General features: G+C 45.7%; 1 protein-coding gene across 1 annotated transcript; it reads right to left on the bottom strand.

Annotated features, from left to right (window-relative positions):
• Nucleotides 1-1,743: 1,743 nt before the first annotated feature.
• DRD1 (dopamine receptor D1) lies at nucleotides 1,744-18,989 on the bottom strand. The gene is made up of 2 exons (XM_083798579.1): nucleotides 8,413-18,989; nucleotides 1,744-7,948 (listed from the first exon to the last, which is right to left on the bottom strand). The coding sequence occupies exon 2, from the start codon at nucleotides 6,335-6,337 to the stop codon at nucleotides 4,982-4,984; it is 1,356 nt and encodes a 451-aa protein (XP_083654705.1). The 5' UTR covers nucleotides 6,338-7,948; nucleotides 8,413-18,989; the 3' UTR covers nucleotides 1,744-4,981.
• Between the last annotated feature and the right edge of the window lie 75 nt (nucleotides 18,990-19,064).

The raw sequence follows: 19,064 nt of genomic DNA, 5'->3' as shown, positions 1-19,064 counted from the left end.
TTCTCTCACCTCTTGCCCTCCCACCCCAGCAGAGCAGGCGCAATGCTGGCAGGTTGAGGGGCACTCTGCTGGAGCAGGATCTGCTGAGCAGAAGACACAAATCGACAGCAAAGTCTAACAGAGCTGTAGGACTGCAAAGAGAACCTAACACAACTATAGAAGAGCAAAGAGAACCGAAACTGGATGGTAAAATTTACATCTTGGAAATCATCACAGAGATCTTTACAAAAGACTTAGAAAACTAGAAAGCAATAAATAAATAAATAATAACATTTTAAAGTCTTTCTTTCTTTTTTTTTTTTATTTTAGAGCACCTTTCCCTGAGCAATTTCAAACCATATTATGTTTTCATAGCCTTCTGAAGGCCTCTCTCAAGCACATCCCTGCTCCAGCCCAACCAGCACTCAGCACCCAGGGGCCCACCTGCGTTTCCAGCAGGCTGCCATCGGCTGCGCTCCTCAGCACGAGGTGAATCTACTGATTCACTGAATCTACTAAATGAGAATATTGTACGTTGCATGTGTGTGTACATCTGAAAGTAAAATTGTTAGTAGCAATACGGAGTGGCATCCAAATGATTTGGAAAGTGGTACCGTCAGAAACTCCTTTATTAACAAAGAAAAAAAAAATCAAAACAGGCAAAAATGTTTTGGTGTCTGAAGCCATAATTGTCTCCCTCTGAAACTGAGGGAAAGTTTGCAATGTTACTTTAGCGCAGTGAAATGTTTGACTTCTCTGCTCACATCAGTGGAAGAACCTAGGAAGTAAATTCTTCTTTCATTCTGCGTCTTCATGCAAGATTTCAGAGTGTTTCTTTTTCTAAGGAAAGTGTGAAATAAATAGGAATTTAATGATCTGAAAATCAAGTGGTAGGAGCAGGAAAAAGATTTGAACAATCTAATCATTTAGAGATTAGAACTACTAACCAACTACTAACCAACAAAATATTTACTAGAATAATTTGTCTCTTTGAGATACTAATCATAGATGTTGTTTGAGATTTCATTCAGATTTGGGTGCTTTTTTTTTTTTTTTTTGCTTCTGAAAATCATTCATTTGAAAAAATCCCGGACTGGATCCCCATAACTACATTGTTAGAACTGTACATCAGCAAAGGCATTTACTCTTCCATCCTCTATCTTTTGTACGCTTTGTTAAGTCAGAGACCCAAATCAGCATGAAATGCTTGCCAAGGGAACAGAGAAATGTATTCAGATTTAATCTAGTGATTATGGTTCACTCGTTGCAAACAGCTCCTTCATCAAGGCCATCAGGTTAATTATTAACCTCTCCCATCTACAAATAGAAAAATACCTCTAGTCACGAGGAATCAATGCAGAAGGAGAAGGTTACACCGGGTATGTGTGGGTGCATCTGAAACACCCATGGCCAGGCTCATTCCTCTGATCTGCCAAAACACCAGCAAGGCTGCTACTGCCTGCTGACACTGGGCAGGGAGAGCCCCAGCCCCAAAAATTGGCCAGACCCCAGTAAGGAGCCCTGGGCTGCCCCGAGCCTGGCATGGGGCTGGACCTCTCCAGCCCCAGGGTGTGCCCTGACCTTGACGTCCAGCAGAGCACTGGTTTCAAGCAGCTGGGGAGCAGGCACAGAGCAGGTGATAACTTCTGGGTAATTAAGTCAGGTTAGAGGCACATAAATAGAGCAGCAATTGGTGGGTATGTGCTGTTGGTCCTTCTAGTCCCCCCCTGGCACGGATCTCCAGGCTCTGCGGCAGGTAAGGGAAGTGTTTCTGGGTGCAGGCTGTGGGAAAGTGAAACCTGGGAGAAGATTTTGGTTTGAGCTTTCTTCCCAGCAAAGAGTTACAGAGGCTGATGGAGCCAAACAGGGTGGAAGAAGGGCTCTGGTAGCGGTGGGAGGAAAGGAGCGGACAGGTAAAGGGTCATGAGTGGGGAAGGCTGGAAAAGGAACAGGTAAATGGGAGTATGGCGGTAAATGGAGATCCAGGTGAGTTCGTGGTACTCTAAAATGTATCTAGAGGAAAGGAGTTAGAAGAAAGAAAAAATTAAATAGAAGGAGAGAGAAAACAATAAAATCAATTCAGAAGACAGTCAGTCCCTCCTGCCCTGTCCTTAGCAGGGAGCCCATCATTTCGAAGGGAAGCTCTCAGGAGCAGGAGCGCTTCCCCACAACGTCCCTCTGAAGCTGGGGCAGTCCTGGGACAGCCCCTGGTCACACTGCAGGAGCCACTTGTGTCGGGACATAAAACCTGTGTCAGCTAGTACAAAACCAGCATCTTGCTTTACATGCTCCCCTTATACCATATTTTTGCTATTATATCAAAGTGCTCGGAGCTTTGAGAATAAAAGCTCCTGAAGGCAGACGCAATTAACAAAGCAACCACAGAACTTCATCTTTGGCCTGTGGATTTTTAAAGAACTAAAATAATTCCTCAAAGGCACATAAAGAAATCAGGCATCTGGACCACATGGGGGAATTTTCCTTGGGAAGCTAAGAAAGGCTGCATTTACTGACCAGGGACAGAACACAACTCCCTGGCATCGGCGTTGGGGAGGGAGAGCTGGGCATCTCTGCTGCCCCTGCACCAGCTCAGGTCCCTGGTGCTGAACCAGCCATGTTGGTAATGCCTGAGGCAGAAGTGACCACATTTTTTCTTTTTTTCTTCATTTCAAACTCAATCTGCTGACAAAGACAAAAGCAAAGTACCAGTCACTGTCAACAGAGTGACATTTCTGTACTTCAGCTGAGCCCCCCCACCCCCCATCTCATCACTTCTGAAATGAGTCATTTTGCTCCAAAAAAAAACAGGCACCAGTGGTAAGATTGTATTGGGCTTTGAAAAGTACTGCACAGCTTCAAAAGAAAGAAATTTCTTTTAAAAAGCAACATTAAAAGCATGCTATAAACCAAGTTTGCTATTCTGTTAAATGAAGGCAAAATCACTGAGATAAGAGTTACCAGTAAACCAAACATTACACGTTTTAACCAGTCGCATTAAAACAGGACGTGTTTTTTTCCAAGCTGCATGCACTGCTTTCGAACCCTAGCTGAGAGCAAGGGCTGAGAGGTCTCTCAGCAGAGAGGACTTTCTCCTGCTTCTAATAAAAAATCCCATCTGCCTCACTGGTGTGTTCCCAAATAAGGGCAAATGGAAAAACAGGAACCATCCTTGCCTTTAACATGATCCATACAACTGCCAAAAACCAGCATGTATTTAATAAAGGCAATGTGGATTGTTTTATTTGACCTTCTCTTCACAAAATAATTTTATTATATGTATGAAAGCAGCATACAGGCAATAAAATTATGAAAACATTCACAATACATAAATACACAGACCTGATGCAGGATGTATAGAGTTCATTAGAATTAATTTTTTTTCCTCTCAGTTCTCTTTTCCTGACAACACATTTTTTGATATATGTTACGAAAAGTTTCTCCAGAGGGTATTAGCGCCCATTCAGAAAACAAATCGCTCTCTTTGAATGCTGCTGAATATTAACACCCAGCGGTCCTGTTGCTAATGTTCACCGATTGCTTTTGGCGTTACAAAGGGAAAGCAGCGGGGAAGGACAATGGAAAAGTAGCAGTTTTTGAAATGAACATTGGCAACTCTGGTTTGGAGCTCACAGGACGTTTTTGAGGTGGGGACTGCAGTTCCATCCATAGTTAGAAATGTCTTAATCCCAAATGGAAATGAGGCACTATTCCTTATTGAGCGGACTGTTGGCATGGTAATTACTAAAATGTAATGTCCTCCCAGCTTCGAAAGTAAAGCACTAGGTACCTCACTTTTTAACTCTGACTGATACAGGAGCAGACAGACAGCATGATCCTGGTGTTGCTGCAGTAATACAGATGATGATAAGGTTTGGCATGTTTCCTACCATTGTAACCAACCGTGTTTGTTCAGAAAAGATATCCAAGACTTGAAATAAGAAAAGTCTGAGAAAGCTGTTTATCTTACATAAATACAAAACATTATATACTAAGAATTGTTATCTAAGAAGCTTTTCTTCACAAACTGGATTCTTCTTAAGGTTGTAGTCATATTTAAGGTATTTACAGATCCACAAACTTGACATTCTAGCAAAGTCTTTGTAACATGAAACTTTTTAAAAAATAAATAGCAGCAATTTCTTTTATTTCTATAAGGGAAGAGAATTCACAACTCAGTCAACGCTGGTCCTATCTTTTGAAAGAAATCCCACTTAAAAACAAAAGGCCATAAGCAAATGAACTCCACACCTCATCAGTTTTCTTGATTCCTTCACTTCTTGCTGAGCTTCTTAGCCTTCCTTCATACCCTCACTGGCTCTCTAGGCTACCGGAGCTTTTAGTAAAGTGCTGACTGGTTGACTGGCCAAAATGCAGTTATGACACTCCAAAAATATCCCATTATTTAGAAATCTTAAATAACATAAATAAAGCTAGATCTCTTATAACATATGAAAAATATCAATTTAAAACAATAAATAAATAAAACTGGTATCATCATATTACCTCCCAAAGCTTTAAAAATAACCATTCTCATTATAAGGCTCAATTATTTTTCAGAAATAATTTTAAGAAGGCCTCTACCTACCTTTACAATCCCTCAGTCTTAAATTAGGACCTGTTAACACCCACTATCACAAAACACAGCAATCTTTTAACTTCTAGTAAACATTAATCTTTAAATATTTAACATTTATCTTTTGCCTCATTTCAAACTAGAAATTGGCTTCTGTAGGTGTAGAGGAGAAATATTTTCTTTATTACTGCCCTATATCCGAATTTGTATATATTCCTCAGCATGAAGAGTACAGATGAACATCCTTTTTTTTAACCAATTTTCAGTATCTTTTGCTGTTTAGTGTTTTAAATATTAAATTTGCTTTCAATGCCAGGAAAATTAATTCTGGGCTTTGTGTAAATGTGTATTTCTCCCTAGAGCTTAGTTTTTTTTAAAAAAGATTATTACAATGTACACTATTGGGTCTTGCTGGGTAAACCTTACTGCTCAGGTTTTATGCTGCCCATTTTGTGTAATGGGATTGATCTTTTCCAAAGAAACATCAGCTTCATAATCCAAGATACCCGACAGTGCTGGAGACATTTTCTCCAAGGTCTTAGATAGTTCACCCTCTTCTTCCTTTTTTAGAGGTTCTTCTTCTGGACAGATGATTGCATGTGGAATCAGATAAACCAGATTAGACTCTTTGGGGCTGGATCCTTTGGGCTCATGTTGGCTTGAAAACACAACTGCTCCATTATTGTTAATACTAACAGTCTCTATAGCATTGCTGGACATAGGGCAGAGCCTGTAGCATCCTAGCAGGGTTGAAAATGCCTTGCGGAAATCAGCATTGAAGGCATAAATGATGGGGTTGAGGGAAGAATTAGCCCATCCAAACCAAACAAAAACATCAAAGGTGGTGGAGTTAATGCAGAAAGCTTCTGCTCCCTTGGACGGTTCGGTAGGCTCGCAGAAGGGAATCATGCAGTTCAACACGAAAAATGGCAACCAGCAGCACACAAACACCCCCATGATCACCGACAAAGTCTTTAAAACCTTCGTTTCCCTCTTGAAGGACATTTTGAAGTTGCTTTCAGGTTGCTGGCAGTCCATGCTGCTCCTGTTGCCACTCGTGGTCTGGCAGTTCTTGGCATGCACTGCTGCCCTCTCCAAAGCTGAGATTCGTCGTATTTGCTTCTGAGCAATCCGGTATATCCTTGTGTAAGTTACTATCATGATGGCAACAGGTATGTAGAAGCTAATTAGAGAAGAGGAAATGGCATACATCCTGTTTAGGCTAGAATCACAGTTGTCCATGCTTATACCTTGTAAACTGGCGTTTAGGTCCAAAACGCTTGTGGTGGTAGCCTTGTGCCAGTTGAGCTGCACGGGGATGAAGGAAATCAGCACAGACAAAGTCCACGCCACACTGATCAAGATGAAGGCTGCCTTGGGGGTCATTTTTCTCTCATACCTAAATGGGCTGGAGATGGCCCAGTATCTGTCCACACTAATGACACACAGATTTAAGATGGAGGCTGTCGAGCACATAATGTCAAAGGCCACCCAGATGTTGCAAAATGAACCAAAAGGCCAGAAACCAGCAATCTCGGCCACAGCTTTCCAAGGCATGACCAAAACCGCCACTAAGAGATCTGACACAGCCAAGGAGATGACAAAGAAGTTGGTCACCTTGGACCTCAGGTGGCGAAATCTAATGACGGCTGCACAGACCAGCGTGTTTCCCAGCAGCGTGGAGAGGATCAGCAGCGAGAGGAAGCAGCCCGTGAGAATCCGAAAGGAAGAGTCCCTTTCCACAAGCAACCCTTCCCCGTCCATAGTGGTGTCGTTCCAAGTCATAGTTTCTCCTGAGGGGAAATCATATCATGACTTCGATGACGACATCAGCTCCTTTCCTTGCAGAGACATCAGACGTCCACTAATTACTCGTCACCAAACAGACCAAAGATCCTTTCTTATGGTCCCCACACCCCCAGATGGGCTTCATCCACTTTGAATCTCCCTGAATGACGTTGAAAGCTCTGCGAGCAAGAACTGCAAATGCACAAGTACAGTCAGCTCCACAGACCAGTTTTTAAGCAATCCCCTTCAGAAACACGTCGCGCCACCCCAGCATAAAGTAGCCTAATTCAGACTGATCACCTGCAAATGTTCTGCTGATGTCCTCTACAAATATACCCCACAGACAGGAAAGCAATCACTTTTCCATGCTTGCACATATCCCACTTAAATAGACTATTGATCGAGTGTTTCCAGCGTCCATTGCACTAGCCCTTCATATTTACTGATGCGTACTACACAAGGTGCTTGTTCTCTACTTTGGTCCCCTGAATTTCTCACTGCTGAAACACTCCATTCCTTCCTCCTCAGCACGCTCCTGTTATGAAATCCATCAGTCCTCTGTTTCTGGGCAGCGTCAGCGAGCAATTCTTCACTTTGTTCCAAACCGGTCAAGTTTTACACTTCCAGAGACAAAGAAAATAAACATACAGCAGGTGTGTTTTAAAGATTTTCAGTAAGAAGCAGCTCAGGTTATTTAGTTTTATTTAAATGAGAAATTCTGGCTCCTACCTTTCACCTCTGATTCTCTGTTTGCTCTGGAATGCAAGGCCGTCTCTCCTTCTCATTTAGTTTTGGAATTGCATAGCAAATCTTACACACAAAACCATCCCAGAAATGCTGCATCGCATCAGGTGCCTGCGTGTGTTTTTCCCTGAAAGTGCAAATTGGCAGGGGAGAAGTAAAACCAGGAGCCGCCGAAGTGGGACCAACAGAAGTTAGTTTTCCAGCCAGCAGCAGGTCTGCGCTGTCGGGCAGTGCGTGACGGACCCCGCCGGCGTGTGTCCAGCTACCTCCAGCCCATGGCCACTGCTGATCACTTGGCAAACGTGGGTGGCTGGGTCAGTCCCCGTCGCACTTTGTACATCCCGCAGAAGTGGCACATCGGGGCGATTCATCCCAGGCAAAAGGCACGGTATTCCCAGCACTGGCAAGAGCCGAGTAGCAGTTCTCTCTTCTGTCGTTCCCTGGAGGGAGGAAGAAGGGCAAGAGGAGGAGGCAGGACCTGAGTGAGCTCCTCTGTGCCACAACGCGGGGTGCGAAGCCGGTGATGCCTGGAGTGGGTTCCTCTTGCAGCGGGGACAAGTGGCTTTAGCACTTCTCTGCCAGGTTACAGCTCTCCACGGAATAATCCCACCTCCTGCTCAGAAGGGCTGCGCTCCGAGGGTCGGGGCCGGCTTTAGCATGCTTTTTCCTTTAATAAGAGGGCAGGTGAAGGCAGCTCTTCATGCTCTCCCGCAGCCTGCCCCGGGCCGCGCATCTCCGGGGCCGGGGACTTCTCCTCCGTCCCGCTGCGAGGGGGGTCCCGGCGGCAAGGGCTTTCTTCTGCCGGGGGCAGGGCTCGGCAGCATCGCCCCTCCGGGAAAGCTCTGTCCGCCCGGCGTCTCCTTCCTGAAGGATTAAGACAAGGGGAAGACAGGCATGGAGGCATGCAGAGGGCAAAAAGCAACCCCCCCCCCCCCTTCTCCTCCTCTCACATCTTCGGCCGGCGGCAGCTTCCCCCCTGGGCTGCCTCTCCCCGATTTTTCTGCCTTCCCGGGGAATAACAGGGATGCCAAGCAAAGCCGGGCTGCGAGAGAGGCTGCCCGGGAGTTTAAGGCACACGGGGACAACTTTGCCCCGTCCGAGCCCCGGCACCCACGGGGCGCTGCGTGCTGCCCCGAGCCGGCCGCGTTCAAGTCACTGATGCGAAAAGTCAGGACCGGCCCCCAACTTCTGCCCGGGGGATGCTCGCAGCGGCTCGGGATGCCGACTGCAGCCTGGGGCAGCCACTGCTTCCCCGGCCGACACCAGCACCCCCGGGGCACGCTCGGGACCTTTTCCCCGGGACAAACGGGGTCGGGGTCGGTACTCACCGGCGGGGGTCGGGTTGGATCGGGTCGGACCGGGCTGGCAGCGGGCCGGCAGCAGCCGGGGCAGCGCTCCCCCTGCGCTCCCCTCCGCTCCCCTCCGCTCCGCTCCGCGCCGCCTCCCCGCCGCCCGTCGCAGCCCCGCGCCCCCGCGGCTCCCGGCGCAGCCGCGGCCACCGGGCTCCCTCTCCTGGGCGGCCGCTGCCCCGCGCCCCACCGCCGGGCAACCCCCAGGAGAGGGGGGCACCGCCGCCGGGATGCTCTCTGTGTGCCCCCTTGCCCCCCGCAAAGCCCCCAGACCCGTCCCGGTTCCGCAGGGAGAGGGACCCCGGCGCCCAGGGATAGAGAGCGGCCCCCTGGGGACTCCCGGTGGAGCTTCTCCGGTAGGGCCGGGGCTCAGAGCCAAAAAATCGGCTTGGCTAGCCCGGGACAGCCGCTAGACGGGAACCCCGAGGCCGCCGTCGGGCGGGGAGCGGGTCCGGTGAGCACGGCGCTGTGGGCACCGCTGGAGGGGCTGAGAAGGATGCAACATCCACGGGCAAACTTCAGTTCCCGGCGGCATCCCTATCCCTGCATACGGGCAGGGAGGGAACAAGGAGAAAAACCTCCAGCTCAATTTCCCGAGGGTGCTCAGGTGCCTGAGGATTTTGAGCGATTTGTCCCGGGTCAGGCGAGGGGGCAGCAGAGGGACAAGCGGCTCCGGTCCTCGGGACCTGCCGGGAGCCCCAGGGCTGGCACCCTGCGGGCAGGGGCTGAGTCCCGGCCTCTGGCTGCGGGAGAAAACTCGGGTCAAGCAACTGCACTCCTTGCCCGCAAAAATCTCAGACCGCTCTCTTCGGACAGTGTTTGCTTCTATGCAAAAAAAAAAAAAAAAATATCAATCAGGTTTGGTAGCAAGCCCTGGAAACAGAGCAGTTCCGTCCCAAACCCCTTCTTTCTACAAAAGGTGTTTTTTCTTTCTTACCTTAGCCACGACAGCCAACGAAGGAAGATGAACGCATTGATTTACAAGTTCCTGCCTTGGTATAATAATCTCACTTCCAAACGAAAAATCAGAAAATGAAGACAAAAGGCATCGCGGGGGGGTTAAATTCTCCTGGAAGAACAAATAAGCTCACCAAGTTGTCAAGACGCATTTCCTGGGGTTCAGCATTACTGAAGTTGCTTATGTGCCATCTATAATTTTCCATAATGTCAGTTAAAGCAGATACAGTGCTAAACTAACCTTGACTAGCTAACTAAAATACTTGTTTTCCCTTCCTCTCTCTCTTTCTCTCATTTTTAATTGCTTCTTAGCGAGTTCTCATTCCCCCTTCTTATTATCCTGTCCTTTAATCATCATTGATCCCCAGAGGAAAGTGAAAATAGACAAGAAATGAATTCTGTGCTGTTTGGTAATAGAGATCTCTAATGAAACTCATTCTGAATTTTGTTTTTATATATTCAAGATTTATTTTTTTTCTCTTTTTCCTCATTGAAACACAATACAGGTGAGGTTTACTGCACGATACTTGTCTTTTGAAAACGTAGCACGCTTCTGCCTCTCAATAGAAACCCTAGGCTGAGGGGAACATTGCCTGCATAAGAAGTCTCTGAGTACATCTGCTTCTATTTGTAAGAATTTCAAGAGGCTCCCCCAGAGCGGCTTTCTACCACAGCCACCTTAGATTATTCCAGGAGGAATCACAGCAACTGCAGAGCACCCAAACAGCACAGTCTTCCAGGCATGCAGGAAGGGAAAGCTGAGGTGCATATTGCAGAGAAGGGAGAAGTTCCCTCTCAATGATCTGCTTATTGAGTCAAATGAACTCTTCTGTTGGCTTTTGCTAGGGAATAGATTTTCCTGGGGAAAAAGCAGAATTCAGCATCAGGTGGTCTAATGCTGTTGATACGTGTGAGGGTTAAAAGTTTCATTTGATGACATCTTTGAGCTTCCCATAAGAACCTCACTTTCTTCATTTGTCTGGCAGTTCGGTTTCTGTTTCAGCTGCCAGAGCATCTCTCCTATCTTATCCCTAAGTTCCTGTGATCATTTTGTGGGTGAAAATTGGGCCAGGCTCAGCTGAGACCGTACCAGTGCAGCAAAGCCCCTTAAACAGCAGTGCAGCTTTCAAACACTCACACTTCATGTAGGGCTCCCTGCTGTCCTCATTTGTCACATCAGGTCATTTGTAAGCTTTTAAAACTTTCATGGCTTAATAGTCATACCCAGGTGAGGAGCAGAAGTGAAATCCATTAAATCCCTATTGTTTAGGAAAATCCAGTGGTGGGATTAGGCAGCCGATTGACAGAGCTCTGGCTGCCATTTATGCTAAGCATGGGCTGGATTTTCCTTTTGCGGCTCTCCAGCTGACGTGCCTTCAGCCAGTGCTGAAGGATCAGCTCTTGCCCAGGTCAGGGCTTGCCTAAAACTGCCAGCAACGGTGCAGGTGTTTCTTTGAGATCCCAAAACAAGTATAGATCTTGTTTAATTTTCCCTAGGCCCCAACATAAAACAGCAGTTTAATTTTATTTAATGTTTTCCAACCACTACTGTCTGATGCTGGAATCAAAGCAATGCCCAGGAAAGGAAATCTTTTGTGTCTCTGTTACCATCCTGTGAGACACCTGCTCCTCCCTGGAGACTGTTTTTGGAGAAATGCCTATTTGGTTGACGTAAAGATTTAAAAATATAAATACTGAGTAGCACCTTGATCCAAATGATCTTAATCCAAACAGTAATTTGCTACTGGAAGACCAGGCCAGAGTTGAAAGAAGTCCAAATCTTGTATTCAGAGATAAACACACTTTAATCTAAAAAAAAAAAAAAAAAAAGTACTAACGCTGGAGAAAGGCAGCTTAATTTACAAAATAATATTACAGTATGTGGATACAAATTGTACTCATGTCACTCTCAGGATGACTTTTTGAGTCTGCATGCATGGGATGTATTAAACATGAAATCAGCTGAGGCATGTTAGCAGAAATAATGTCTGAAAGAGCTGTCAAGCTTCTAAATAACTGGTTATACTAATAAGCCAAGATAACTTTAGCCTCAATTTAACCTTCTCGGAAAAATCAAAGGTTTCTGGAAATCGAACAATAGCTGTGAACTCCCTTAAAGATCAGTGAAGCACACTGGTTAAATGTATAATATCATGATTATGATATTAGCACCAACAGGAAAATGAGGAATGAAGAAAGCCCAGACAAAAACAGCTTTTATGAAAGTATGAATTAAAATGACTCGTTCAAGTCCCACCTCTAACCCTGGGGTTGGAAAGGTAACAGAGGAAGTGTGCAGAAAGGATTTTTGCTCTCTGTGGGAACTTAGGCAGCAGATGCACAAAAAGCAGCCACTTGTCTGTAGGTGTCTGCACGCACAAGTTTTAGGAGTTGTGGAAGGCCATAACCTGATTGTAAACCCGCTCTGTTCAAGCGGAAGCCTTGCCATCAATCCTTCTTTACGTTTTCAGTGCAAACTCCCCACCCCCAAAAAAAAAAAAAAAAAAAAAAAGCTGGTTTCAGCCGTAACCCCTGAGATTTTACAAGACACTGGCTCTTTTAGGATAGAAGTCGAAGACAGGAATGAGAGGGAAATATCCAGCTTGTAGCCAGGTAGCAGAGCAGAAGCTGTCACCTGAACAACCCCATCTCCTGCCAGGCAGGAGCCACGGGTGATTGAGGCTCTGCACAATGCTGCCAATAACTCCATTATCTAATCAGCAAATCTCACACAGTGAATTTTTATGGGGGTTTTCCAGTTCCACCCACTCCCTCCCACGGGCCCAGAGAAAGACAAGTTTTCCACAACGAACACATGGAGCGACCCTTCCTCCTGCGGCTCCCCCTGGAATCACCCAGGCAGGGGACCCTAAATTTCCCCCCTTCTCTTCCTGGGATTCCCAACTGCTGCAGACACAGGATAGGAGAGGGATCACAGCCCTGCCAACGCTTTCCTCCAGAGTGGGTCCAGAGCCAAGCTGCAGAGGATGATGAGAATAAAATGTTGCTGTGAAGAGAGGAGAGCTCAGGGGAAGGAATAACGCTTCCTCCGACAGCCTCATCCCCGCCGCACGGCACAGCCCTGCCAGGAAACTCACAGCAAACCAACACAAAGCCTTCACTGAAACAACATAGCTCGGTCTTCCCAATCACCTCGCTGACAAATGCAGGCACTCCATGTGCTGCTGATTTTTATATCCTACTCCATACATATAAAAATCCCTCCACAGTTGATTGCTGAGGATCTACTCCATGAAACAGAACATAAACCAGTGTGTCGACACAAAAATACGGACTGCCCCCTCACTGCTGAGTTATGCTTTATTTTCATGTGCATAATTTTTTTCATCCTGTATGGGTTGCACTTTTTTTTCTTTCGCTCCATACTGCATGGACATTTTAGGCCCTCAGATAAATTGGATATATGAATCAAAAGAGAAGTCACGGAAAAAATGACAGCACTTTTAATGTTAAAGATGGCTTTGACATATTAATTAGTACCTCAGAAATGAAATAAAGCCTGTGCTACAGAATGATTCATTAGAATGAAATTAATCTGAGAAATAATTAATTCTGAGTGGATAGATAAAAAGAATACAAATAGATATATTAGCAGCAAAGCTCTCCACAGCTGAGTGTTAGTGATTTCTAGCAGCAGTGGATAAAACTACAGATAACACAATTTTCTTAGCAGATGGCTTGGTAGGTGGCACTCTCCACTCCTAAGCTGGTGTTATGGATTCACTCCTGAGCTGTGTGCCAGCCAGCAGCATAAAATGGATCCTTCTCCCGTATCCCAGCCCAGCCCCTGACTGGTGGATGGTGGTTTCGCTTCTACCAGCAGACTTTAGTTTTTTCTGATGCAAGATGTGTGATGGTGAAAAGTGTTTGGTACTGACCTAAGCCCCTTACCTCTAAAGGTTGGTGGGGCAGGTGAGGAAAGTCAGGGTGTTACACCACGGCTGATGATTTATAAGTACACATTATTGCACATCCAGGATGGTCACGCTCCACTGCCCTTCCATAGGCAAGCTACAAACGGTCCTTGAATTAAAGAGAATTAAATGAAACACCAGGAAAAAAAAATGATGAATGGAATGGAATGGAATGGAATGGAATGGAATGGAATGGAATGGAATGGAATGGAATGGAATAGCTCAGTGGGAAGGGACCTCAAAGCTCATCGGGTCCAACTCCCTGACCACGTCAGGGCTAACCAGAAGTTAAAGTGCAGTATGAAGGGCATTACCCTCAACTGACAGGCACGGGGCATTACCCACCTCACTGGGAAGCCTGTTCCCGTGTCTGCCTGCCCTCACAGTAAAGAACTGTTTGCTAATGCCCGCCCTGACCCTCCCTGACGCAGCTCCATGCCCTTCCCACACGTCCTGCCGTCCGCTGCAGGTCCCAGACAGCCCTTCTGCCTTTGGGGTGCTGCAGCTGGGCGAGCCCGGGATTCCACCTTCAGCTGCGGGGATTAAACTGTTCTTGGAGGCAAGGTGCTGGTTGTCAAGCTCCTTACAAGTCACATAGTCTGGGCTTGAAGGCAGTCAGAAATATTCCAGCGAGTTAAATAAAAAACCAGAAGCGACAGAACAACATTCCTAATAAGAACCCAAACCAGGGTCCCAGCTTTGGTCTGCCTCATTCCTCCTGCCACAACTTCCATCTGAGTTTTTGAAAAACCCATGAATCTGACCCCAAACCATGACATAATCCCGAATGCACTTTCGCCTCACCTCATCTGCACGTGTTTTTCCATTCCAGGCTCTGTGCCAGTCCCACCAAACCAGGCAGGACTGGTTCATCCCAGTAACATCAGGAACGTCTTTGCAGCTGCCTCAATGCCCTTGGCTTTTCCCTGCCCTGCTGCTGCAACAGCAGCTCCCACAGCAGTCTCTGTTTTTGAAAGCTGGAAATGTTCCCTGTGCTTCATCACCGATTCGTCAAAATCTGTTTCAGGGTCAGGGGCCTCGAAGCCGGTGGGCTGCCCGTGCTCCCGTCCCGCGAGGCTCAGAGGTGCTGGGCTGGGCGCACATCAGGGTTTGGCTGTGCCAGCAGGAGTCCCTGAAGCTGGTCCTCTCCCTTTAGGAGAGTTTCAAATTAGGGTCTAGCTAAAAGTTGCATTTAGGGAAGACTCTTGGATTTGATCCTATCTACTTTCTGGTTTCACTTTTTCCCTCGCTGTTTACAGTGGTTAATTTCCTCTTGTGCTTTTCTCAGCATTGCCTTCTAAGAACTTCCCCCAGGTCTTTAGGATTCACAACTTGACCAGGGATTTTCCATTTCTTTCTTGCATTTTTCTACATCCTTTTACAAATCTCACATGCCTTTTTAGGATTTTCCTGGTGATCTCAAGGGAGATTCCCTCCAGCTTTCTAGGAATTTCCACACAGCTTTCAGGGAATTTTGTATTGCTTTCTAGGAAAAGTTGCCATTGCTTCCTAAGAATTTCTTTCACCTTACTAGGAATTTACATTTGCTTTCGTGGAATTTACAGTCGCTTTCAAGAAATCACTAATGCTTTTCTAGAAATACCCAAATGCTTTCTAGTAATTGTGCTCCAGGATTTTTTTCCAGGAATTTCCTGCTGCTATGAATTTCTCACCACTGTCTAGGTACTTCTACCAGCTTTCTAGGTATACCTATCACACTGTGGCATGGTGTCACGTGCTGTTCCGTGCTGTTAATGCTGTTGCATGTGGTGGTGTCTTGTTTTGCCCCATGTTGTGTTGTCACTTGCTGCTCTTACCAGATTGTTTGCGTTGCTGCATGCCTTCCCGTGCTGCAGCATGCCCTTGTGCGTGTCATCTGCTGCTGACACACACTGTCAGTGGTTCTCAAGTGCCATCCTGCATAGCTGCAGCAATAAACATTTGAGGGTTCATAGTTTTAACTACCATTTTCCAAATCCATTGGAAAGAGCGAGCAGGTGGAAGTGTCATGAGTTACCAACATATGGTCCCAAGAGGATGATGAAATGATTTGTCCAGCCCAGTTGAAGCTGCTGTGAGACCCTATGGGATGGTGCTAAAGCAGGAGGGAACTACCCCTCCTGCTGCCCCATGCTCCATCCACAGCTGCCATCAGTCTGCCTAGCCACCAGACTGCCAACAGCACCTGGCAAAGGTGCTTCAGTGTATGAACAACCCCACAAGAGACATTTATGGAATAGCCACCTCATAGAAGAAATGGCTTCCTAATCCCCTTGAAAGGCTGGTTTATGCCTTTAAATGTAGTGCTATGTCCCTTTTAAATGCAGACTGCCTTTTCATGTTCTTTTGCTTCCAGTCTTATCTGATGTAACTATGCATGTTTTCATCTAGATAGATAGGAAAATTTGGTATGCATCAATTTAGCTTGGCACAATATAGCACGAGTAACCTAAAATCGGGTTCAAATACTGCAGACGGAGCCAAAATCTTTAACTGATTTTGTAACTCGTCCTCAATCAGCTTATATAAGGCTTCATTATAATTTATGTTACCAAAAAGTGTTGTTTGTTTGTTGGACCAAAATTCCCTAGTTAATGGTTTATTCATTAGCAGTTCAGACTACGGGAAAACAGCGTGATGTTTTTTTGATATACAGACACGGAAATCCCTAGCTCATTTACAGAAACAATCTTTGAATTTATGAGCACTCCTCAGACTGTACTAACGTCCCTTCCAGTCTGGGGTTTGGATTTTCTGGGAAAAAAAAAAAAAATGCACAGTAAGTCAGCAGGCCAAAACAAATGCTATATAAATTCACGGTTGACCTAGCCCAGTGTTCTGCTGCTGATAGTAAAACACAGCACCAAGCCTTCACAGGCACCTCCCATCAAGTGAGTGCTAATGAATAGTTCCCAGAAACGTGGCGGGTTTCTTCTGGCAAACCTCTGACAGCAGGCAGCTCGGGGCCAAGGCCAGTTCCTAACGCCGTCCTCGAGAGCCAGCAGCTGAACACACTCCGGCTCCTTGCTCCGTGCCTCCCCGGCCGTCACCACACATCGCCTCCCACCTGCTGCACAGCTAACTGCCTTTCTCACCGAGCTGAAAAGTCTTGACATAGCCCACGCTTGCCTTTCCTCCGTCTGCCTGCTGTTTGTGGCACGGGGTTTTGGAAAGCTAGTCCTGTAGTGCCGCTTGCTGGGCAGCTCTGCTAAGAGTTGCAAGGCACAGCAGCTCTTCGGTTTTGTCGGCTGATTCCCGGTGCCAGTTTGAAATGGCAAAAACAACACGAAATGCGTTAATGTCCGATGTAAATATTATGAATAGAGTGAAGCTTGAGGAAAGTAAATACAGTAAAGCTCATTTCTTAGATGAGGCAGGAACTGTGAAAGAACAGAAATCCTCCTGCTCTGGGTAGCGCAGGGAAGAGTTTGCTCCAGAGCAGTCCGGGAATTCTTTCGGGTGAAAACACGCAGACAGCTAAATTCATCTCTAGTTTAGCAAAGACAAAGGATTGAATGCACACCCGGGGGGCTGCAGGAGTCTTATTAACAGGGTCCCTAGCAAATAAGATAACTGAAAGGAATGCTTCAGGTGGAGCTAAGGTGGGGCTTTTTTGATGAATCCCCTTGTAGTCTCCAGGTGTGTGCTTTCTGTAAGTACTATTAATGCTCACACAGTAATTTAACTCCACTGTTTCACCTCAGAATGGAAGCAGGATGAGGCCAAAGCACACTTCTGGAGCTGGCACATCCTCCTGAATCCTGCCTTTTTAAATGCAGCCTAAAGCACCTTTAGTATGAAGATTAGTAGAAAACACCTGTAGCCAGAGGTTAGCCATTCCACATGAATACCTATATTCACTCGTTTGCCTTCCAGTTTTCTGGTTCATGAGCAGTTGTGGCTGGTTTGTCAAAGCCATCTCAGAACTTGTCGGGATTCATGGCAAAAAAAAAAAACAGATTTCTTTCTCAGTGATGAGAGAAATAACTAGTCTAGTGAAAGAGAAGTTATGCAGCTGTTCAACACCATCTGCACTAAATATAGAGCAAATGATTAACTCCAGCAATGAATTTATCCATCGCTTTTCATTTAGCGGCTCATAGAAGTTGAGGTACTAATATAATTTATATCCAAGATTCTGTGAGCAGAGTGTCTATTGTGACATTCAGGAAAGGATATGTGTGGCTTTAATGCAGATTAACAAGTTAGTATCTTCGGCAGAGATGAGAATTTTTAGAGGCAGAAGACATCAGTCCTCAGAATGTAAACCATACGACACAGGATCAGTTATCCCCACTGGTGATTAATTTGTTTCAATGCACAACATCCATCTGTCTCCATTTTCTGAATGAGATGTCTTTCCTGCTCAGTCAGTGCATTGCTTTTAGCAACAAGTATTAGGGCTGGACACCTCCAAAGGTGTATTCAGTACTTGATCTGTCAGTGGGCATGGACACAGATCTGTCCGGCAAGATTAAAAAGAGCTAAAGACACTAGCAGAAAAATTAATAAATTGTGAACAATTTTGTGTGCAACAAAAATGCAGCGCAAGAGTATCAGCACCAGCTTTTATTTTTTCATGATGGAATCTCACCTGGAATACTTGCACACGCAATTATCGTTCATATCCATAAGTAAGACACCAGTTCTGGAGCCATGGGGGAAACACATGGCTGGACGTCTGAGATTTGATGTGTCCATGTCATAATGAGAGCTGAAACTTAGAGGTTGGACTAGGTGATCTTGGAGGTCTCTTCCAACCTAGATGATTCTGTGATTAGCTTTTCATTGAAAACCAAAAATTGGCCTGTCTATGTTGGTATGCTCTTCTGGTACACAAAAATTAAACTAGCACTGTTTGCAGAATATAAATGGGATGCAATACAGCTGTATCACTGCACGTTTTTCCCCATTCCCCAAAGATACCACTTCAACTATGGGATGAGACCAGCTCATGTGTTATTGACTTATCAAATTAACACTATGGGTCTGAGATATTAATGAACATAACTGATACTTGAGACGTGTCTTAGCAATCTAGTCGGTGCATCTACCGCCATGTTCATCTGGAAGCTGGGATGGAGGAAGAACAGGTACCGTGAGTATCCTTACTGTATTTTTTAAAATATTGAATGATTGAACATCTCATCTCAAACAGAGGAGCTATCAGATGCTACAAACGTTGAGTGAAAATAATTACCAAAAAGAAAGAAATGCTCTGCGAGCCATTCCCCAGCTTTCTAACAAAATCAAAGATTCATGTTTATCTGTCATTTTTAAGTCACCATATGCAAGAAAGTTCTCATCATCTGGAATCAATTTCATATGAATGAACTTTTTTCTTTTTTAAGGACTTGGACCTGAGAGTAAATTATTTTTCTATTTTAAGGGTTCATTTATTGTGGTTTCCTATGAACGTTTCCCAGCTGCTGGCAGTATTCCTGCAAAGCAGGAGTGACAAAATTGAGAAAGAATGTAAAATAAATAAATAAATAAATAAATAAAATGTTTGTTGTCAAAGCTGCGTTCGGGCCAGCAGTACTTTTTGCTTCAGAAGCTGTCCCCGTTAGACTGGCCGATGACCCGATTTGTTCACCAGCCGAGCACTGCCGTCTTTGGGGAGGAAAAGTAACGTTTCTGGCAACTCTTCCGTCAGCTTTTCCTGCTTTAATTTTGGAAGCAATTTCAGGGCCTGAGCCGCTCCGAGACTCGAGGCCCTGACCGCCTGAGGACGGGCAA

The sequence above is a fragment of the Anser anser genome (genome assembly GCF_964211835.1).
Source record: "Anser anser genome assembly, chromosome: 14".
Classification (NCBI taxonomy): Eukaryota; Metazoa; Chordata; class Aves; order Anseriformes; family Anatidae; genus Anser; species Anser anser.
This window is presented reverse-complemented; position numbering and strand designations above follow the sequence as displayed.